Below are 21,598 nucleotides of genomic sequence, written 5' to 3'. Positions count from 1 at the left end.
TAATTAATTAGCTCAAATTATAGGGATAAAAAAAGAATTTAAACTTTAAAACTGCATTGAAAACATAAAATGACACTCTTTTTGTAACAAAGAAGATGTGTCAAAATGACATTCTTTGTGAAACAAAGAGAGTATTAAATAAGGGCATATATATATTTCAATGTTTTCTTAATTTGTGTGAAAAGTGTTAGAATGACACTCTTTGTGAAACAGATGGAGTATTACTTATTGTTTTATTTTGTGAACTATTTTAGAGGTTAAGTTTGTATTGTAAATAACTTTTGAAATTAATATAACTAAAAAGGTAGAACATACTTCAAAAATGGAAATATAAATAAATAAATAAAAACAAATTTTCTAATTTAATAATACAAAAAAAAAACACTTAGCTAAAAGTGGGTTAACACACCCCAATTATATACTATAACAAAGAACATGGGAGATTTCAGTCTGAGTTATAAGAGAATCTGATTAAAGCTGATATCAAAAGTCGCAATCTAGCTAACAACCAGAGCTATTCTGGAATCAGAACCGCCAGGAAAATCGAAAACTAAGTCACCACCACAAATTTCTCTCTGTTGTGGAAACGAAGTAGGGAAGTGTGATTGTTTGAAGATGAATGAACAACGAAGTAGGAGACGCCGTATGTGCCTATCTTGGAGATCACTACTTGTCATCTGTCTGAAATTTTCAAATGCGCAGAAACGAAAAAACGGCAGAAATAAAATTATGATAATCTCAATTGGTTGCTGGAAAATGTAACAGAAAAACAGAAGAAACATCTAATTGTTAGATCAAAGTTTATACCACAGGGGAAATATTAGATTGTCGAAGAGCACGAAGCTGTGTGCTTTCCATGTTTTCAAGTAACTGAGTTACTGTGTTCAAATGAACACCGCTGTGTTGAGACAAGAAAAGCCTTTAAAATTAGAACACGAGTATTCTTCAATATTAAAGGGAGTATTCTCTCATCATATTTCTCAGTCAATGGTTTTGAAGGCTTGAAGCTATCTATTAGAGTCAAACTCCAATTGATACAAGTTTTGAATGATTTAAATTGGATGCTGTTCAAAAAATAGGGTAGTTCTTGCAAGCCAAAGAAAATCCAAACCTGTGCAATCCACTTTCTATATGAGCGTCCAGAGATGAAATCACTTGAGGAAGCTGCGCCAACGCCTTAAAAGAAAATGAGAAATGCCATAAGACACACAAGTCATTATTGATTTCATACATTCTTGATTCTTCTACACCATAACACATACATACTTGTCCAGTGGCCTTAGTCAGTGAAGCTTTCGCCAAAAGATTCTTCGGGAGCTTTGCCAACTGCGCCTGCACATAGCCATCATTCCAAAATCAGAGATAAAACATCTTACACTCACTCATCCTAATAAGACTCTTTAGATGCTTCTTTATTACATGATCTAGGAGGAGATAACTAGATTTCCAATGAAATAGAAGGCATCTTCTTCTTAGAACAACAACGAAACTGTTGCATCTATGTCTAAAATTATTTCACCAAATCCCCATTTTATATCATCAGAATCAACCCTAAAGGTCTTCATCAAACAAACCTAATCAAAACCAATCCCTAGAGCAACAACAAATACAGATTTGATCAAAGACTAATCTTACTTGCATACTTGTAGCTAAAGCCACCAAAAATCTCATCCCCACTTCATCACTAATTCACTCCTTAGACCAAATTCAACCTCTAAGATGCTAAATTAACAAGGATGCAGATTTGATCACAGTCACAGGTTCGAGAAATTTCCAAAATTTGTTGAGAACATGTTTTAATCAACAAATTAAGAATCATTCAACCTTAAATCGCATATAATCCAATCGCACCATCTTCATCGGTGACTATGGGAAAAGGGTTTGAAGAATAAATACCTGAGAAGAAGACGACTGACGCATCAGTTGGAGAAGATTAGCAGTAGAATTAACGGCTTGTGTGATCTGATCGGCGACGACTGCTTTCGCCGTTCGATCACCTCCGCCGATTCCTCTTGAATTTTCCGATGCCGTCGCCATTTTCTCTTTCCCCAAGTCTCGGTTTGTTCACTTCTCTTTTTTAACAAATGGGAAAATATAGCTCTTATCTTGTAAATATAAAAATTTGATTTATTATTAATTCAATTTTTTCTTGTAAATATAAAAATTTGATATGTTATTAATTCATTTTTTGATATATTATAAAATACTTATTATTGTTATACTATTTCATATGCAGTATAATTTATCATTAATTCAGTTTTTTTCTCATTAAGCTTGATGTCAAAATTAAGTATAATATATCATATCTTATTATATAAAACTTGATGTTAAAATTACTCATTAACAATATTGTGACACATATTAATTGTATCATTCAGATGTTGACAAATATCAATTCTGAATTAATTAAAATTTTAAAAGATAAAAATGTAAAAATTCAAAACTTACCATTAGAAAGTTTTGTAAAAAAGTAAAATAGAGAAAAGAAAACTTAATTTTATTTAAAACTAGGTGATTACCCACACTCTTGAGTGGGCAAATACTGATTATAAACAATAATTTTAACATTTGATTTTTATTTTATTATTTTTTTAGATTTAGTTGTAATTTATATATTTTTATAGTCATCAAAATATTTAGTCTTGTAAAGAAACAAACTATGGTAAAAAATGTCAAAGCATATAATGAAGCCTCAAAATATTTTATTATTTTTTGAGGCCAATTAACAGTTTTTTTAAAAAAATTTAATATACTACTTTAACATCTTAAATTTCACTTGATCCTTCGATATTTTAAAAAGTCTATGTTTCCTTTTTTTTTTAATATAAAACATATATAATTTGGTAACGTCCAACAAATTATATTGATTCTAAGCTGTAATATTCTCACAAATGGCACAAAAAATAATTTTAACTTCCAAATTTAGCACATCATCTCTAAAGTTATAATATAGCATTATAGGTCAAAATTAAACCCTAAACTCTAGATACTAAACCTTACCCTCTCTAAAATATACTTTAAATGTAAAGTAGAAAACCTAAACCAAAAAAATTCTAAACATATTAAAATTATGTAAATTAAACCCTAAACTATAAATACTAAACCCTATGAGAGTTTTTCGGGGTCACATAAGATTGTGCCATATCTTCAAATTTAACATTTTTAAAAACAGAAATCTTCTCGAAATAAATATTTACAATAGATTCCAATATTTATTTTCCATTTAAAAAAAAAAAAATAGAATATGAATATTTGATTTCCGATTTTTCTGATTTTCGTTTTTTAAAAAGAATTATATTTAAAAGTGAAAGAAAAATTATTCTGTATAACATTTTTAGAAATAGTGATTTTCTCAAAAAAAAAAGATCCGCCATATATTCTAGTATTTATCTTCTATTACTTTTAAATTTTAGTAAACAAAAGGGAAAATTTACAATTTTTATATAGTGTATATATTGACCATAAGGCTCTCGATATTAACCGTTGGGATAAAGAGCCGTTGGGATAAAGAGAAGAATATTCTTGGGCGGTGCATTTAAGAGTTGTGTTCAACTTTGGGAAGGACTATATCTCCTTCCTTATTCCCTATGTGATTTATTAGGGTGTAGCCCTAGTTCTCTTGTAAACCTTTAAGTGTATCTTATGAAATATAAGTCTTTTCACATTCTCTTGGCCGTCTTCTTCTTCTTCTTCTCATTTCTTCCGCTTAATTCTAACATGGTATCAGAGCATGTTTATCGATCTATGATTCTATAAACCTTCTCTTCTTTTCTTTCTCGGTTTCCTCTTTGATTCTACCTTGTATTCTACTCTCTTATTCTACTCAGCTCACCATTCTATTCGCTAGTCTACTCTTTATTCTATTTGCTATTCTACTCTATTCAACAATGGACAACAACAAGCCTATTGTGACCCCGGTGGTGCTCAAGGGAGCAAACTACCTGTTGTGGAAGAGAACCACAAAGACCGCACTCAGTGGCCGAGGACTTTGGATCCACGTTGAAACGGACCAACTTCCCAAGAAAGTCACTAAGGAGAGCGGTAATGAGGAAAAGGAAGAAGACAAGGAGGCTGATCTCGAGAAGGAAGTTAAGTGGTTCCAAGAAGATCAGACCGTGCTTGCCATTCTCCAAAATTCGTTAGACGCACCTATCCTTGAGGCCTACTCGTACTGTGAAACGGCCAAGGAGTTATGGGAGACGCTGGCGAACGTTTATGGGAACGTGACCAACTTGACTCGCGTGTTTGAAGTCAAGAAGGCGATTAACGGTCTCCATCAAGAAGATTTGGAATTCACGAAGCATTTTGGGAAGTTTAGGTCATTATGGGTCGAGCTTGAGATGCTCCGACCAAGTACAATAGATCTGGCTATCCTCAACGAACGGAAGGAGCAAGACAAGGTATTTGGCCTCTTGCTCACCCTTAACCCGGCGTTCAATGACTTGATTAAGCATATCCTCCGTGGAGACAAGCTGCCTACGCTTGAGGACGTGTGCTCACAAGTTCAAAAGGAACAAGGCTCCCTTGGTCTCTTTTGTGGAAAGGAAGAATTGGCGACCGCGAACAAAGGTGTCTACAAGCATGATGACCGGAGAGTGATGGTGTGCGACCACTGCAAGAAGAAGGGACACATGAAGGACAAGTGCTGGATCCTCCATCCTCATTTCAAACCGGCTAAGTTCAAGGCGCATCTCTCGCATGAAGGATCAAGCGGACAAGGTTCCAGTGCGGCAAACCAAGGTAGTGCAGCGGCTACGGCTATGGCGGCTTCGCTTGGGGATCTTGTGAGAAAATCCGACCTGGAGGCCCTCATCAAGTCCATTGCCGCTCTAAAGGATTCTGCTATCACTTTCTTTGCTTCACAGCCTAGTAAAACACTTGTTGTAGACTCGGGTGCTTCTCACCACATGATAAGTAACCCTAGTCTCATACACAACATAAAACCGGCTGTGGGAAATGTTATTATTGCAAATGGGGATAGAATACCAGTTAAGGGTGTAGGAGACTTGAAGCTGTTTGATAAGAATTCAAAAGCTTTCTTTATGCCTACATTCACCTCTAATCTTTTATCGGTCAAGAAAGCTACAACTGATTTAAATTGCTATACTATATTTGGTCCTAACAGTGTGCATTTTCAGGATATTAAGACTGGAAAGGTCCTTGGAGGAGGAGATGCTAAGGGAGATCTCTATGTCCTAGAGAAAACCTCATCAAGTTCACCTAATATGTTTTCTTTGATATCGAACCTTAATAGTATCTCTAGTGATGTGTGGCATGCTAGACTAGGCCATCCCCATTCTAGAGCTTTTGAATTAATGTTGCCTAATGTTTCTTTTGATAATTCAACTTGTGAACCTTGTATTCTTGGTAAACATTGCAAGTCTATTTTTCCTAAATCAACTACTATTTATGAAAATTATTTTGATTTAGTGCATTCTGATGTTTGGACTTCACCATGTTTATCTAGAGACAATAACAAGTATTTTGTGACTTTTATTGATGAAAAATCAAAGTATACTTGGCTTACCTTATTACCATCTAAGGATAGAGTCTATGATGCATTTGTTAATTTTCAGAATTATGTCACTAATTATTTCAATGCAACAATAAAGGTACTAAGGTCTGACAATGGAGGGGAGTACACAAGTCACAAACTTAAGGCTCATCTATCCAAACATGGCATCCTACAACAAACTAGCTGTCCCTATACGCCCCAGCAAAACGGTGTTGCCGAGAGAGAGAACCGACACCTCATGGAAGTGGCGAGGTCAATGATGTTTCAAACCAATGTCACCAAACGGTTCTGGGGAGATGCTGTGATGACGGCTTGCTACTTGATAAATAGGACTCCTACCAAAGTTTTACAAGATAAATCCCCATATGAGGTACTAAACCAAATTAAACCTTCTTTGGACCACTTACGCAATTTTGGGTGTGTGTGTTTTGTTTTGGTTTCAGGAGAACAAAGGACTAAGCTCGATGCCAAGAGCACCAAATGCATGTTTATTGGCTACTCAACAAGTCAGAAGGGCTATAAGTGCTACGACCCGGCTAATGGCCGCCTTCATATCTCTCGCGACGTGAAGTTCCTTGAACACCAAGGATACTATGCGACAAAGGACTGGGACAGCCTCAAGGACCTATCTCAACCCAACTCGGATCGTGCAGCCAACCTTCGGTTTCTCCTAAACCACCTAGGCATCACAACACCATCAAATCAACCGGATCACGCTCCTCCTACTCAGACTCCAAATGAACCGGAAGTAACCACTATACCGACAGTAGATGAGGAAGATCAAGAAAATGCCTCCGAGCCGCTTGTTCTTCCTACTGATGCACCATGTGCCGAACCAGACCATGTGGACAACGACCATGCCGTGGTTACGACCGACGTTCCATCTCAGGCACATCCCTCCGAACCGCCTGTTCCCCTTCGGCGAAGTGAACGTCTCAAATTTCATCCGTCGACATGGAAAGACAAAAGGGTTTACTACAATAATCAGGCCGTGGCTCATCCAATCCAAGCTGTGTGTTCGCTTGACCTTGTTCCTCAATACCATGCTGCTTTCCTCACCAAGATCGACGCTCAGTTTGTCCCTCAAACCTACGATGAAGCCAAAGAACACAAAGAATGGGTCGCGGCCGTTGAGGATGAGACCGATGCTATGATTAGGAATCATACTTGGGATGAAGATGATCTTCCAAAGGGAAAGAAGGCGGTCAGCTCGAAATGGGTCTTCATAATTAAATATTTGAGCAACGGTGATGTGGAACGCTATAAGGCTCGTCTCGTCGCTCGTGGCTTTACACAAACTTATGGAGATGATTACATGGACACATTTGCCCCGGTAGCCAAGCTCCATACAGTTCGTGTTGTCCTCTCTCTTGCTACGAACCTCTCATGGGATCTTTGGCAGATGGATGTCAAGAATGCCTTCCTTCAGGGGGAGCTTGAAGAAGAAGTGTATATGCACCCTCCTCCGGGCTTAGAACACATTGTTGCTCCAGGCAAAGTTCTACGTCTTCGTAAGGCCATCTATGGGTTGAAACAATCTCCTCGGGCGTGGTATCACAAACTGAGCTCAACGCTTCGCACCAATGGCTTTCGTCGATCGGAAGCAGACCATACCTTGTTTACACTTCGCACAGCTAGTGGTCGCGTGGTGGTGCTTGTCTATGTGGATGATATAATCATCACCGGCGATGATAATGCCGGCATTTCCACCACTAAGGCTCTTCTCCACTCCGCATTTGATATAAAGGATCTTGGTGAACTTAAATATTTCCTTGGGATTGAAATCTCTAGATCACCGGAAGGGCTGTTTCTCTCCCAACGAAAATATACGCTGGACTTGCTAAAGGAGACTGGTAAACTTGGTGCAAAACCGGTCTCCACGCCGCTTGAAGAGGGTTACCAGGTCAAGCGAAAGGAGGAGATGAAGAAATCACCAAATGCGCCGGTGAACAGACTGGCTGAGCCATATGAGGATGTGGGAAGATATAGAAGGCTGGTGGGCAAGTTGATCTATCTCACTATCACACGTCCGGATCTTTGCTATGCCGTGAATCAAGTGAGCCAACACATGAAAGCGCCGACTAACTTTGATTGGAACACGGTTGAGAGGATCCTATGTTATCTCAAAGGGAGCCCTGGCCGAGGCATTTGGATGGGGAAGAACAACAACACTGAGATCGTCGGCTATTGCGACGCGGACTATGCGGGTGACACAACCGATAGAAGGTCTACGACAGGGTACTGCACGTTTATTGGTGGGAACCTTGTTACTTGGAAGTCGAAGAAACAGAAGGTAGTGTCTCAATCAAGTGCCGAGTCGGAGTATAGAGCTATGAAGAAGCTCACCAACGAGCTCACATGGCTTAAAGGCCTTCTCAAGGACCTTGGGGTGGAGATTGACAAACCTATCACTATGCATTGTGACAACAAAGCGGCAATACATATTGCAACCAATTCGGTCTTCCATGAAAGAACCAAACACATTGAGGTGGACTGCCATACGGTACGAGAGAAAATTGAAGAGGGAGTAGTCTTGCCGTGTCACACGCCAAGCAAGGATCAACTGGCTGACATCTTCACAAAGGCCACTAGTCCACAGATTTGCGAATACATCTCAAGCAAACTTGGAATAGTCGACCTCACACATCCATGAAGGATCTCTTCTAACCCGTGAAGATCATACTCTTTTCCTTAACATGGTTTTGTCCCATGTGGTTTTCCATGTTGAGGTTTTTAACGAGGTGGTCTCTCGCGGGTTCCAAGCTTAGTCATTATACTTGGCTAAGCTTGAGGGGGAGTATTGACCATAAGGCTCTCGATATTAACCGTTGGGATAAAGAGCCGTTGGGATAAAGAGAAGAATATTCTTGGGCGGTGCATTTAAGAGTTGTGTTCAACTTTGGGAAGGACTATATCTCCTTCCTTATTCCCTATGTGATTTATTAGGGTGTAGCCCTAGTTCTCTTGTTATATATATATCTTCTCTTGTAAACCTTTAAGTGTATCTTATGAAATATAAGTCTTTTCACATTCTCTTGGCCGTCTTCTTCTTCTTCTTCTCATTTCTTCCGCTTAATTCTAACAGTATATCCTTCTAAAACAATTTCAAATAAAAAATGCTTGTAAGTTATTAGAAAACTCTTCCTAAGTTTCCTTAATCTCCTATCTTTCTTGATAAGCATATGAGAGATTAAGTCGCGAATCCAATTAATATTCCTTCCTTCTTCTTTCTATCAATTTAAGAAGAAGAAGAAATATTAGTCACAAATATTAATCCCAAATATTTATTTAAATATTAGTCATAAAACATATTTAAATCTATTTGTAAATATAAAGAAATCCAAGTTTTTTAAAAATTACCATAATTTTTTATGAATAGAATCCACCATAGTTTTTCTGGAACTATAATCATTACAAAAATAATTAGCAACAATATTATTTTAAAAAAATAAGGATTCGGGTTAGCAAAAGTAATACATGAATTTCAATATATTCAATTTTGTAGATCCACAATTATGATCAATGATCACCCATGAATTCAACTGAAACAAACAAATTATGAAACAAGTTACATATAACTAAAATTATAATTTAAATCTATTTGGAAACAGAAAGAAATCCAAGTTTTTAGAAAATTACCATAAATTTGTTATGAATAGAATCCACTATAATTTTTCTGCAAGTATAATCATCACAAAAAAAACATTAGCAACAATATTATTTTAAAAAATTAAGGATTCAGATTTGCAAAAATTAATACCTAAATTTCATTATATTCAGTTTTGTAGATTCACAATTATGATCAATGATCATCCATGAATTCAACTGAAACAAAAAAATATGTATTAGGTTAAGAGCATAAAAATAGAATCCGATGAATCATATAAAAGACTAGGATTATAATACCAAAAGTTGTCTTTGCTCCTTTGCTTGTAGAATAAAAACCTCATCGAATAAAAATATGATCATGTTTAACCAAGAAAATAAAATTAAATAACAATCACAACAAAAAAGCAAATAAACACAATTATTAATAATACCTCGCCGATTTGATTTTTTTGCTTGCTTAATCAACTCGTTCGTCCAGTCTTGTTTTTGATCTTTGATATACAAAAAAACACCCATGGTCCGTGACAGGTAGACCTAAAACACAATCAAACATTACAAAATGAGTAAAACTTTTGATATGATTCAACATAATAATTAAAAATTATGGCAGCATAAAATTAATTCATGCAAAGCACCAAAGCAATAGCACATCAACATGAAAAAAAAAAAAAAAAAATCATACAATAGTAAACTTGATTCATTAGAAGCACAATAATACAAAAAAAAAATTTATACTCTCAAAACAATATGTTTAGCAAGAAAGGAAAGGAGCTCTGACAACAACAAAATAATTGTAGGAAGAAAAAGAGAGTTCTAGAATAGGTATAACCGTATAATGTGTTGAAAAACGTGCGATGGCAATGGCGATGGCGATGGCGATTGGATCTAGTTTTTGAATGGAGGTTTGATGTTCATATATTTTACCCTGTTTTCCCTTAGTTTATTCACATCTTTTGCATGTTTTGCTATCCATTTTGACCATTGTTGCATAGTTTTAGGACTAATCATGCATTAGAGTTTAGTTGCATTGCATTTGCATCTTTTCATGCATAAACATGTGACTTTGGATCTCAAGGAGCATGGAAGCAATGCTGAGGAGAAGTGAAGCAATCATGAAGGAAAAGCAAGAGAGTTAAGGCTGAAGAAACAAGGTCCAGAGTCCCACTCGACCGCCCACTCGACCAGACACTCGACCGTGTGCAGAGAGGGACTCGACCGAGTGGAAGCTGCACGAGAGAAGCCAACTCGACCGGTTACTCGACCGAGCACCAGGTCGAGTTGGCCGAGCCGCCTAGCTATTTTGTCTTTTAGCATTTTTAGGGCTTCCACTACTTTTTCTATTTAAAGACCTTGTACCCAGCAGCCACCAAGAGTCCAGCTTTTTAGAATATTTAGAAACCTAGTTTTTACCCTTTTGAGAATTATTCGTTTTGCACTTTTATTTTTCTTAGATCTTGTACTCTTTTAAGAGAGAAAACACTAGATTCTTCAATATTGTTGGTTTCATAACTTTCAGAATATTGAGAATTTGAGTTTTGTTCTTTCTTCAATATTATAGATTTCTGCTTTATCTTTCATTTGATGCAAGTTTCAGTATTTTCTGGGTTTATGACTTTGATGTTCATCATGTGTTCTTGTGAGTAGTAGCTTAGGATCTTGAGGATGGGTTAGGCTGAGCTGTGTTTGAAGTTTGTTTGGTTTGGTCAGGCTTGATTGTGGTAGAATCTCTTCTAGGCTAGATGTTCTTAATGCTGATCCTATAACTGAGAGGGTAGGGTTTGATTTCAAGCATCTTAGCATCACACCAATGTTTAAGGAGCATAGATAAGGCTAGATCTAGAGCTTACCATTAGGCTTGCTAAGAGATTAGAGGTCTTGTTTGGTATGAGACATATTGCTTAATGCCTGCTTGTGTAGATTCTTTTCTGTGTGAGAACAAGTCTAGAGATGCATAGGTTTGATTGTTTCTTGCCATGAGAGTGGATTAAACCTGTCTTAGAAATATATGTCTAGAGATTAGCTCAAAGTTTGCTTGAGATTCGTTGACCAAGTTAGATGACCTCATTCATTAGTCCAGCCCATGAATCCCTCCTCAAGGCCTTCCTTGTTTATTGATTTCTAAGTCTTAATCCTGCTGTTTGATCTTTGTTTGATTCGCTTGTGTATTGCTCTGTTTTTCTTGCATTGCTCTGTTTCACAGATTTGTCCAGCTCGACCCTGCACTCGATCTACACTCGATCGAGTGCTTGCTCGAGTTCATCCCCAGAACTCTTGTTTATGATTTGTAGTTATCCTGTCTTATCTCTTGTTTCATTCTAGTTGCATTTCTGTTGCATTTACTTAGTGTCATGTTCATTACTTATCTTGCATTAGTTCATTAGCATAGTTTCTATTTCTGTTCTAGCTTCATAATTGCTGTAATCAATCTGTTCCATTTACATTTAGCATCTAGGTCTAGTAGTTTTACTTTCTGCTCTTTACATTTCATCAATAGGATTGTTAGTGACAAACATCCTTTGCATACTTGGCTTAACTTAGGCTCATTTACACATCTTGATTGTTCACAAACTCTCAGATTGGATTGACACCTCTTATACTGCAACTGCATAAGGGGAATTGAAACACCCAGCCATCCATTCATTTCATATCTCACCATCACTCACATTCATCATCCATACCACAAATATATGTGTTTCAATTTGGCGCCGTTGCCCATTTGAGAGTGTTTTTGTGATATTTAGGATCATCATTAGTCTAAAATTAAGTTCGTTTATCCACTTGTAAAGTTCCTGAACTCGAATCTTCTTTTGTTTGGCTGTCTTGAGTTTCAGGTACCCACTCGACCAACCACTCGAGCACCACTCGACCGAGTCGTGATTGAGCACTTGATCGAGTCAGACATCGTATCTAAATAGACACCACTTCCCAGTCGACTCGACCACTCACTCGGGTCTGTTGATGCACACCAGGTCAAAGGGGAAAGATAATCTTCAAAGGCCTATTGACAACATCCACAGGCTGCAAAAGGGTTTGAGACATAAGCAAAGAAGAGTAGTTCCAGAACAGCAAAGAGATCAAGTGGTAATGGAGCAACATGATCCAGTTCCAAGACCAAGGAACATTGGTGCTGGAGACGCACCCAACACACACAACCAGAGAGCTAGTATTGTGCCACCCACAATAGCAAACAACAACTTTGAGATCAAGAGTGGATTGATCTCCATGATCCAAGCCAACAAGTTCCATAGGTTGCCAATGGAGGATCCTCTAGACCACCTTGATGAATTTGATAGAATCTGTGGTCTTACAAAGATTAATGGAGTTAGTGAAGATGGATTCAAGTTGAGGCTCTTCCCATTCTCACTTGGAGACAAGGCTCACCTTTGGGAGAAGTCTCTTCCTACTGGAGCAATAACCACATGGGATGCTTGCAAGAAGACTTTCTTGGCCAAATTCTTCTCAAATGCAAGGACTGCTAGATTGAGGAATGAAATTTCTAGGTTTGCTCAAAGAAACAATGAGAGCTTTTGTGAAGCTTGGGAGAGGTTCAAAAGATTTCAGACTCAGTGTCCTCACCATGGCTTCAGCAATGAGTCCCTCCTAAGTACCTTGTATAGAGGAGTGCTTCCCAAGATCAGAATGCTTCTTGATACAGCTTCTAATGGCAACTTCCTCAACAAGAATGTGGAAGAAGGATGGGAACTAGTTGAGAACCTTGCTCAGTCTGATGGGAATTACAATGATGATTATGACAGAACCATAATGTCCACATCTACTGACCAAGAGGACAAGTACAAGAAGGATTTGAAGATGGTCAAGAGAAGCTTGACAAGATCCTTCGTAGCCAACAAAAGTCCATTCACTTCATTGGTGAAGAAGAGGTTCCAGTTCAAAAGGGGGAGAATGAGTTTGCTGAGGTCTGTTATATGCAAAACCAAGGTGGATTCAAAGGCTACAACCAAGGAGGGTTCAAGAACAACAACCTCTCCTATAGAAGCAACAATGTAGCAAATCCACAAGACCAAGTTTATCCACCTCAACAGCCTCAACAACAGAACAACTATGTCCCCAAACAACAACATCAAGTGTTCCAGCCTCAATTGTGTCCCCTACCAGGGTTTCAGACTAACCAAGGCCAAGACCAAGACTTAAGAGCCATGATGCAACAGTTGTTGATTGGGCAAACACAAGGAAAGATTGAGGCAGCAAATAGATTTGCTGAGTTGAACAGGAGGATAGCAGATATTTATAGTGAACTCCATGCCAAGTTTGACACACTGACATCCATGATTGTGACCATGGAGACTCAACTAGCTTCTGCCCCAATGCAAGACAACAACAAAGGCAAGGCCATTATGCACTCTCTAGAATCTGCTCATGCTATCAATCTACGCAGTGGAAGGGTTCTACCAACAAGAGAGGGGGCATTACCAGACACTGAGGACAGTGGTGTTCAAGATGGGGAGGGTTTTCAACAAGAAGAGACTCAGAATGAAAACGTCATCGAACTCGACCCACCACTCGACCATTCACTCGACCGAGTGTGTGATCGAGCACCCGATCGAGCAGCCTCTTAGGAGAAAATTAAGCCAGTTACTTCCAAAGAAAAAGAAGTCTGGTTCATTCCTCCTCCTTACAAGCCTCCACTACCTTTCCCAAGAAGATTTAAGAAGCAGATGGTTGAAAAATACAAGGCATTGTTTGATAAACAAGTTAGAGAGATTGAGCTTAGGATGCCTCTAATAGATGCCTTTGTGATGATTCTCCCTTACCAGAAATTCTTGAAAGATGCTGTGATGGAAAGGATCAAAGAAGTTCAAGGAATGGTGATTCTTAGCCATGAGTGCATTGCTATCATCCAAAAGCAAGTGAATCCTCAAAAGCTAAGAGATCCTGGTTCATTCACTCTACCTTGCTCTATAGGCCCTTTAACTTTCAACAGATGCCTTTGTGATTTGGGAGCCTCAGTAAGCCTAATGCCTCTATCGTTGCTAAGAGCCTAGGGTTTACAAGGTACAAGCCATGCAATATATCCTTGATCTTAGCTGATAGATCAATAAGACTACCACATGGTGTTTTGGAAGATCTACCAGTTAGAGTTGGAGCAGTGGAAGTCCCAACAGACTTTGTAGTCTTGGAAATGGATGAAGAACCAAAAGACCCTTTGATATTAGGGAGACCTTTCCTAGCTACAGCAGGAGCAATAATTGATGTGAGACAAGGGAAGATTGATCTTAACTTGGGAGAGGACCTCAAAATGACATTTGACATTGTGGAGACTATGAAGAAACCAACCATTGGAGGGCAAGTCTTTTGGATTGAAGAGATGGACAAATTATCAGGAGAATTGATGGAAGAACTAGCAGAACAAGATCACCTTAAAACTGCTTTGACCAAAAGTGGGGAGGAAGGATTCATTCATAAAGAAACCAAGGCTTATGAGGAGATATTGGACTCCTGTAGAGAATCAGACCATCCAGAGGTTTTTGAGGGATTGCCTGCACAAAGAGAGGAAGTCTGGTCAGTTCAAATAGCAAATATGGATAGCTCGACCACCCACTCGAGCACACACTCGACCGAGCACCAAAATCACTCGACCGGGTGGACTGCCGAGTCTTCCACAGATGACTGGTCTGAACTGAAAGCACCAAAAGTAGAGCTGAAACCTCTCCCATCTGGGCTAAGGTACGTTTTTCTAGGTGAGAACTCTACTTATCCTGTGATAGTAAATGCTAAGTTGAGTAAGAAAGAACTTGATTTGCTAGTTGTTGAGTTAAGGAAGTATAGAAAAGCTATTGGTTATACTTTGGATGACATTCAAGGACTTTCACCTAGTCTCTGCATGCATAGAATCCATCTTGAAAATGAATCTTACTCTAGCATTGAACCTCAAAGAAGGTTAAACCCCAACCTAAAAGAAGTAGTCAAAAAGGAGATTCTTAAGTTGCTTGATGCTGGTGTAATCTATCCTATCTTTGATAGTACTTGGGTTTCACCAGTTCATTTCGTCCCTAAAAAAGGAGGAATTACTGTAGTAAAGAATGATCATGATGAGTTAATTCCCACTAGAACCATTACAGGACATAGAATGTGCATTGATTATAGAAAGCTTAATTCAGCTACTAGGAAAGATCATTTTCCTCTTCCTTTCATTGATCAAATGTTAGAAAGATTAGCTACTCACACTCACTACTGTTTCTTGGATGGATATTCTGGATTTTTCCAAATTCCTATTCATCCTAATGATCAAGAGAAGACAACATTCACATGTCCATATGGTACTTTTGCCTATAGAAGGATGCCATTTGGATTATGTAATGCACCAGCAACTTTTCAAAGATGCATGATGTCTATCTTCTCTGATCTCATTGAGGATGTTGTTGAAGTTTTTATGGATGACTTCTCTGTCTATGGAGACTCATTTTCTTCTTGTCTTGCTAATTTGTGTAGGGTTTTAAAGAGATGTGATGAGTTCACAGTCAATGGTCAGAGAGTTAAGAAATATTTGGGAGAAAATGAGACATATGAGAAGTGCTCAATGCTTCTCAAGGATGCCCCTCAAGCTTGAAGAGCTATAGAAGTCAAGCTTAGTGACTCTAAACAAGCTCACTAGGGAGAAAGTCCCTAAGGTATCTCTGTATATATTGCTTAGGATTTTGGTATTTTGACTCTTGTTTTGGTGTTTTCATGGTCAGGGAAGCAAAGGAGTCTAAACAGAAGAAGAGAGGAACACACGCAGTCCAGCTCGACCCCCCAGTCGAGCACGCACTCGACCGAGTCACGGTCGATCGCAATCGTCGAGCTGCCCCAATCTCCACCTCCAAGTCACCAACAAGCCCCCAACTACTCCTTTGACAGCATGCAAATGGATGAGGAAAACTTCTTCCACAACCCTTGAGGTACCACTATCACCTTCACTTGTAAATATCATAAAATTTGAAATTGTGTTTTGTTTTTGGTCTTGAATCCTCTTACAAATTTCTTTCACACAGAGGACTGTGTGATTTAAGTTTGGGGGAGGGTTTGAGATAGCATTTGACATTGTGTTTTGTGTTCTTATTCCAAATTTTTAGCATCCTCATATTAGTATTTGCATAGCATCTAAGACATAGAAAAACCCTAAAAAATTGAAATTTTTTTGCAAAAATCTTTATAAAAAAAGAGTGTTCATGTAGTTTGCATTGCATATTAGGATCTTGTTTAGCATGTTTCATGTAGGATTGTATAATATTTGCATTAGGGATCTATGATGAGTTTTGCCTTGTTAGCTTGCTTAATTCACTAGACTAGGATCAATGCCCAAGTTAGTGGGACTTTGATGCTAGTTGAGTGGTTAGAAGCATAAGATTGAACCAAGCCTTGAATTCTTGCATTACATTTGGTCTAAATTGAAGCATGTTGTGATTTGACACCATTTCCTACTTATAAGAACCTAATATTGACTTTCAATTATCAATGTGTGCATTGCTTTAAACTCATGGATACCATATACATACTTGGATCATCTTTTTTTTTTTTTTTACCACTCTTGTTGATCCAAGTAGCTGATTTCCTCATTAAGAATCAGTTCCCCTACCCCTAAACCAACCCTTCTTTCAAGCCAAAATTATTCTTGAGTGTGTAAGGCCTATTTTGGGATTGAGCTTGGTAGAATGTGTTAGGTTTGAACTGACAAGAGTAAGACCTTGTGTAGTTCTAGTTTGCATTTTCCAAACTAGATATGACTAGGTTGTTTGACTTTTGGGTTTGGGACTTGGTTGGTTTGAAAAAGAAAAGAAAAGAGGAAAAAGAGAAAAAAAAAAGGTTAAAATCTTTAGGAAGGGAATGTGTTTAAGCAAAGTCTAGTGAAAGGATGGGAAGTAAAAATTGTTGAAGATGGTTCTAGTTAAAGAAAAGAAAAATAAAGAAAAGAAAAATAAAGAAAAGAAAAGTCTAGCAAAAAGCTCGTATGTCTTAAGAATAAGAAGAAAAGAGAACCATAGCAATAAGAAAGAATTTTCCCCATTCCACTAGAAAGATCAAATAAGAAACCTCTCCTAAGGCTTGAAAATCAAAAGAGAAAAGGGTGAAAGAGAAAAGAAGAAGTTAAAGGGTAGAATTAGGATCATTTGGGTTTAGATTGATAGGATAAACACTTTGGGTGCATTCTTCTAAAGCTCAATCCATTTTTATGAGAGAACCTTGATATTGACAAGCCCCACTCTAAAAAGAGACCATCATTGTCTCAAAAACCTTTATCTCCAAGCCAAATGAGTTTAAGCATTGCATAGAATTGATTCATGTTCTTGATTAATGAATGTTAAAGGAAATGGTTGATTTGAATGCATGTGGACATCTAAGGCTCAAATCAGTAAAGGTTGTGATATGCTTGTCTAAAATCTTTAACTACAGCTCATTCAACTTGCATCATAGTACTAGTAACTTGGACATTGATTCTATATGGTCTATTTGCAAGCTTTAGGAGCTGAGATCCCACTTTCAAACCTCACATACCTTCTTATGTCTTGATTATTTGCTTGAGGGCAAGCAAAGACTAAGTTTGGGGGTGTTGATGTTCATATATTTTACCCTGTTTTCCCTTAGTTTATTCACATCTTTTGTATCTTTTGTTATCCATTTTGACCATAATTGCATAGCTTTAGGACTAATCATACATTAGAGTTTAGTTGCATTGCATTTGCATCTTTTCATGCATAAACAGGTGATTTTGGAGCTCAAGGAGCATGTAAGCAATGCTGAGGAGAAGTGAAGCAATCATGAAGGAAAAGCAAGAGAGTTAAGGCTGAAGAAACAAGGTCCAGAGTCCCACTCGACCGCCCACTCGACCAGACACTCGACCGTGTGCAGAGAGGGAATCGACCGAGTGGAAGCTGCACGAGAGAAGCCAACTCGACCGGTCACTCGACCGAGCACCCGGTCGAGTTGGCCGAGCCGCCTAGCTATTTTGTCTTTTAGCATTTTTAGGGCTTCCACTACTTTTTCTATTTAAAGACCTTGTACCCAGCAGCCACCAAGAGTCCAACTTTTTAGAATAGTCAGAAACATAGTTTTTACCCTTTTGGGAATTATTCCTTTTGCACTTTTATTTTTCTTAGATCTTGTACTCTTTTAAGAGAGAAAACACTAGATTCTTCAATATTGTTGGTTTCATAACTTTCAGAATATTGAGAATTTGAGTTTGGTTCTTTCTTCAATATTATAGATCTTTGCTTTATCTTGAGGATGGGTTAGGCTGGGCTGTGTTTGAGGTTTGTTTGGTTTGGTCAAGCTTGATTGTGGTAGAATCTCTTCTAGGCTAGATGTTCTTAATGTTGATCCTATAACTGAGAGGGTAGGGTTTGATTTCAAGCATCTTAGCATCACACCAATGTTTAAGGAGCATAGATAAGGCTAGATCTAGAGCTTACCATTAGGCTTGCTAAGAGATTAGAGGTCTTGTTTGGTATGAGACATATTGCTTAATGCCTGCTTGTGTAGATTCTTTTCTTTGTGAGAACAAGTCTAGAGATGCATAGGTTTGATTGTTTCTTGCCATGAGAGTGGATTAAACTTGTCTTAGAAATATATGTCTAGAGATTAGCTCAAAGTTTGCTTGAGATTTGTTGACCAAGTTAGATGACCTCATTCATTAGTCCAGCCCATGAATCCCTCCTCAAGGCCTTCCTTGTTTATTGATTTCTAAGTCTTAATCCTGTAGTTTATTGATTCGCTTGTGTATTGCTCTGTCTTTCTTGCATTGCTCTGTTTCACAGATTTGTCCAGCTCGACCCTGCACTCGATCTACACTCGATCGAGTGCTTGCTCGAGTTCATCCCCAGAACTCTTGTTTATGATTTGTAGTTGTCCTGTCTTATCTCTTGTTTCATTCTAGTTGCATTTCTGTTGCATTTACTTAGTGTCATGTTCATTACTTATCTTGCATTAGTTCATTAGCATAGTTTCTATTTCTGTTCTAGCTTCATAATTGTTGTAATCAATCTGTTCCATTTACATTTAGCATCTAGGTCTAGTAGTTTTACTTTCTGCTCTTTACATTTCATCAATAGGATTGTTAGTGACAAACATCCTTTGCATACTTGGCTTAACTTAGGCTCATTTACACATCTTGATTGTTCACAAACTCTCAGATTGGATTGACACCTCCTATACTGCAACTGCATAAGGGGAATTGAAACACCCTGCCATCCATTTATTTCATATCTCACTATCACTCACATTCATCATCCATACCACAAATATATGTGTTTCAAGGATTCCGGCAAGGCTGGGAGATGGAGAGAGGGTCTCTTGCGTTCTCCGTTGGGTGAGTTTATTCGGGGTTAGACCGGAAGTCTACCTCTTAATTCCTTAGGGCTTCTTACTTTGGTAGTAGATCTCAATTTCAAAGGAGATCTTCTGTTGCAATCGGATATTAGAGATTCGATCTGGTTTGATCGGAGATCTTGTATGTGGGTTAATGTTTGGAGCGAAATCAGGGTTGCGGGATTTATTTTGGTCTCCATTCGGGATTTGATGGTATTTATGTTGGTGATTTCGTTTGTTGTGTGTTTTAAGGTAAGGATTCGATGCTGTCTTTACCTTGAGAGATGTTGTTTCTGGTTTCGGTGGTTCATGGGATACGAGATTGATTTGAGATTGTTATCTGGGTGTCTTTTTGGGATTCAGTTGATTGGCAGATCTTCTCTTTTGGGTCGACGCTTTATGAGGAGTATCAGGGTATATAGCTAGAGTTTTGGTCTCCTTCGTCACATTCACGTTTCCTTTGTTGTCCTCCCCTATTCTCTGTTTTGTTCTGGCTCGTGCGGCTTCTGGTCTTTTGTTGTGCAATGGATCCGGTTGTTGTTGTTGGTGCTTCCTCACATGGCTCAATCGGCTTTTCTTAAGGGTAAGGCTCCTCTAGTGCGTACGGAAACTGTGAAAATCTCCAATTCATTTTTGGCTCAGAGAACTCAGCAGTTCTCTCTCACCCTTATCGGGAGACTGATGAATCCTTCGATTCAACGATTATGGAGTCTTTGGTTTCCACTCTGCCTAAGATTTGGAAGCTTGAAGAAAAGGTGGTGGGTGCAGATTTGGGCCAAGGTACCTTCCAGTTTAACTTCGCAGATGAGCTCGACCTGCAAGGAGTTTTACAAAATGGCCCTTACCATTCTGATGGTAGGATGATCTCTCTGGTTAAGAGGGAACCAATTATTTCCTCAACCTATCCCTCTGCGATTAATTTCTGGGTGAAGGTTGCTGGTACCCTAATGCATCTATGGGAGGTGGCTACTCTGGAGGCTATTGGTAAGAAGCTTGGGATCATTAGAGAAATTGATGAGGAAACAAGCAGTGTGTGTGTGTTACTGTCAACGGCTTCAACCCTCTTCTCTTCAAGATGGTTGTGCCTTTTGAATCAGGTGATGAGGTTATAGTTACTATAGAGTATGAGAAACTAAATGGGTATTATGATAATTGCTCTCGGCTTACTCATGAGGAGAGAGAATGTCCAGAGCTCATTTAAGGATACTGGTAATCAAGGTGTCGAGCTCCAGGCAGATAAAAGAGGGGTTCAGCGTCATCAAGGCATGGGGAAACAGGGTGTGCTGCACAACGATGGTGGTTGGGAGAAGCCTCGGAAATATGCTAAGAGAGCCTTGGATTTTCAAGCTCACGGGTCTTTTTCTAGGGAGGGTGGTTCCGGTTCTTATCACCAAGACAGATATTATGGTTCAGCATGGGAGCAGAAGAGATCGTATGGTGCGGTGGCGATGGGGGTGGGAGGTAAACGCGGGTCTCAGTTTGTTCCTGGGGAACAGATGGGGCATGCTTCTACTTATCCACTGAATCGAAAGGGTGCTGGATCCAGTTGGCTTAAGCCTTTATATAAGGCTAAACCTGGTCAGAATGATAAGAGTATGCTAGAGGGTTTTGGAGGTGGTTCTCAATGAGATACAATGATGGAGAGTTCTCCCCAACACAAGGTTGACAAGTCTTTGGTAGGTTCGGAATTTGATGAAGCTACAGATGATTTATTAGAGGAGGGTGATGCTTCGGATGGTAGTCTTCAGGAGGAGGGGGAGGTTGCGATAGAGCAGGATACGATGTTGGAGGAGGGTATGGGGGCGGATGGCAATGTTTCAAACGAGTCTAATCCGGAAGTATTCCTATATCCTCTCTCCTGATTGTTTTGGATGTGAGTGGTGTTAGTTCTGCTATGAGAGGGGTTACTCTAGGTCACCAAAAGGATGATGCTTTAGGGTTTCCTAGCTCTCGGTCTAAGAAATTAGTTAAAAAACCTGTTTTGTCTTTAGCATCTCCTGGGAAACGTTTGCTTGCTAAAGCTCTATCTAAATCTGCAGGTGATGGCCAGAAACAGAAGGTGTTGGGGAAACAAGGGTCCAAGTCAGTGACTGGTCAACCTGCGGGCGGCGGTTGATCAGTTAAGAAAGGGATGGTGGCTCTCCCGAAACCACCGGCACGAACGTGAAAATC

The 21,598-nt window shown here is 38.7% G+C and overlaps 2 protein-coding genes and 1 non-coding gene across 6 annotated transcripts; 1 reads left to right on the top strand and 2 right to left on the bottom strand.

The window, feature by feature from the left end:
• Window positions 1-385: 385 nt before the first annotated feature.
• LOC109124751 (tobamovirus multiplication protein 2B) lies at window positions 386-2,103 on the bottom strand. Of its 4 annotated transcripts, none has more exons than XR_002036298.2 (5): window positions 1,897-2,080; window positions 1,263-1,332; window positions 1,112-1,176; window positions 808-898; window positions 386-681 (listed from the first exon to the last, which is right to left on the bottom strand). XR_002036298.2 is itself a non-coding variant. In XM_010480359.3 (5 exons), the coding sequence occupies exons 1-5, from the start codon at window positions 2,035-2,037 to the stop codon at window positions 667-669; spliced, it is 378 nt and encodes a 125-aa protein (XP_010478661.1). In that variant the 5' UTR covers window positions 2,038-2,103; the 3' UTR covers window positions 386-666. The 4 variants fall into 4 exon arrangements, 3 of the variants coding, with proteins under 3 accessions (XP_010478661.1, XP_019094944.1, XP_087350037.1); XM_010480359.3 differs by having other exon boundaries at window positions 1,267-1,332; window positions 1,897-2,103; XM_019239399.2 differs by lacking the exon at window positions 1,263-1,332.
• A 1,614-nt stretch (window positions 2,104-3,717) lies between these two features.
• Window positions 3,718-13,701, top strand: LOC147924241 (uncharacterized). Its single transcript, XM_087496678.1, has 5 exons — window positions 3,718-3,732; window positions 4,023-4,893; window positions 5,959-6,923; window positions 7,032-7,659; window positions 13,316-13,701. Exons 1-5 carry the CDS (start codon window positions 3,718-3,720, stop codon window positions 13,699-13,701), a joined length of 2,865 nt encoding a protein of 954 aa, XP_087352804.1.
• Window positions 12,602-12,708, bottom strand: LOC147924242 (small nucleolar RNA R71). Its single transcript, XR_015587910.1, has one exon. It is a non-coding gene; the product is annotated as a small nucleolar RNA R71 (small nucleolar RNA).
• Window positions 13,702-21,598: the final 7,897 nt, after the last annotated feature.

This window comes from Camelina sativa, chromosome 17 (genome assembly GCF_030686135.1).
Source record: "Camelina sativa cultivar CO46 ecotype springtype chromosome 17, ASM3068613v1".
NCBI lineage: Eukaryota > Viridiplantae > Streptophyta > Magnoliopsida > Brassicales > Brassicaceae > Camelina > Camelina sativa.
This window is presented reverse-complemented; position numbering and strand designations above follow the sequence as displayed.

Coding starts and splice junctions, on each gene's coding strand:
- LOC109124751 (XM_010480359.3), bottom strand. CDS start 2,037: ATGGCGACGGCATCGGAAAATTCAAGAGGAATCGGCGGAGGTGATCGA. Junction 1,177..1,266: donor TGACTAAGGCCACTGGACAA/GTATGTATGTGT, acceptor TTTTCTTTTAAG/GCGTTGGCGCAGCTTCCTCA. Junction 899..1,111: donor ATAGAAAGTGGATTGCACAG/GTTTGGATTTTC, acceptor GTCTCAACACAG/CGGTGTTCATTTGAACACAG.
- LOC147924241 (XM_087496678.1), top strand. Junction 6,924..7,031: donor GGGATCTTTGGCAGATGGAT/GTCAAGAATGCC, acceptor CGTCTTCGTAAG/GCCATCTATGGGTTGAAACA. Junction 7,660..13,315: donor CAAAGGGAGCCCTGGCCGAG/GCATTTGGATGG, acceptor GGCAAACACAAG/GAAAGATTGAGGCAGCAAAT.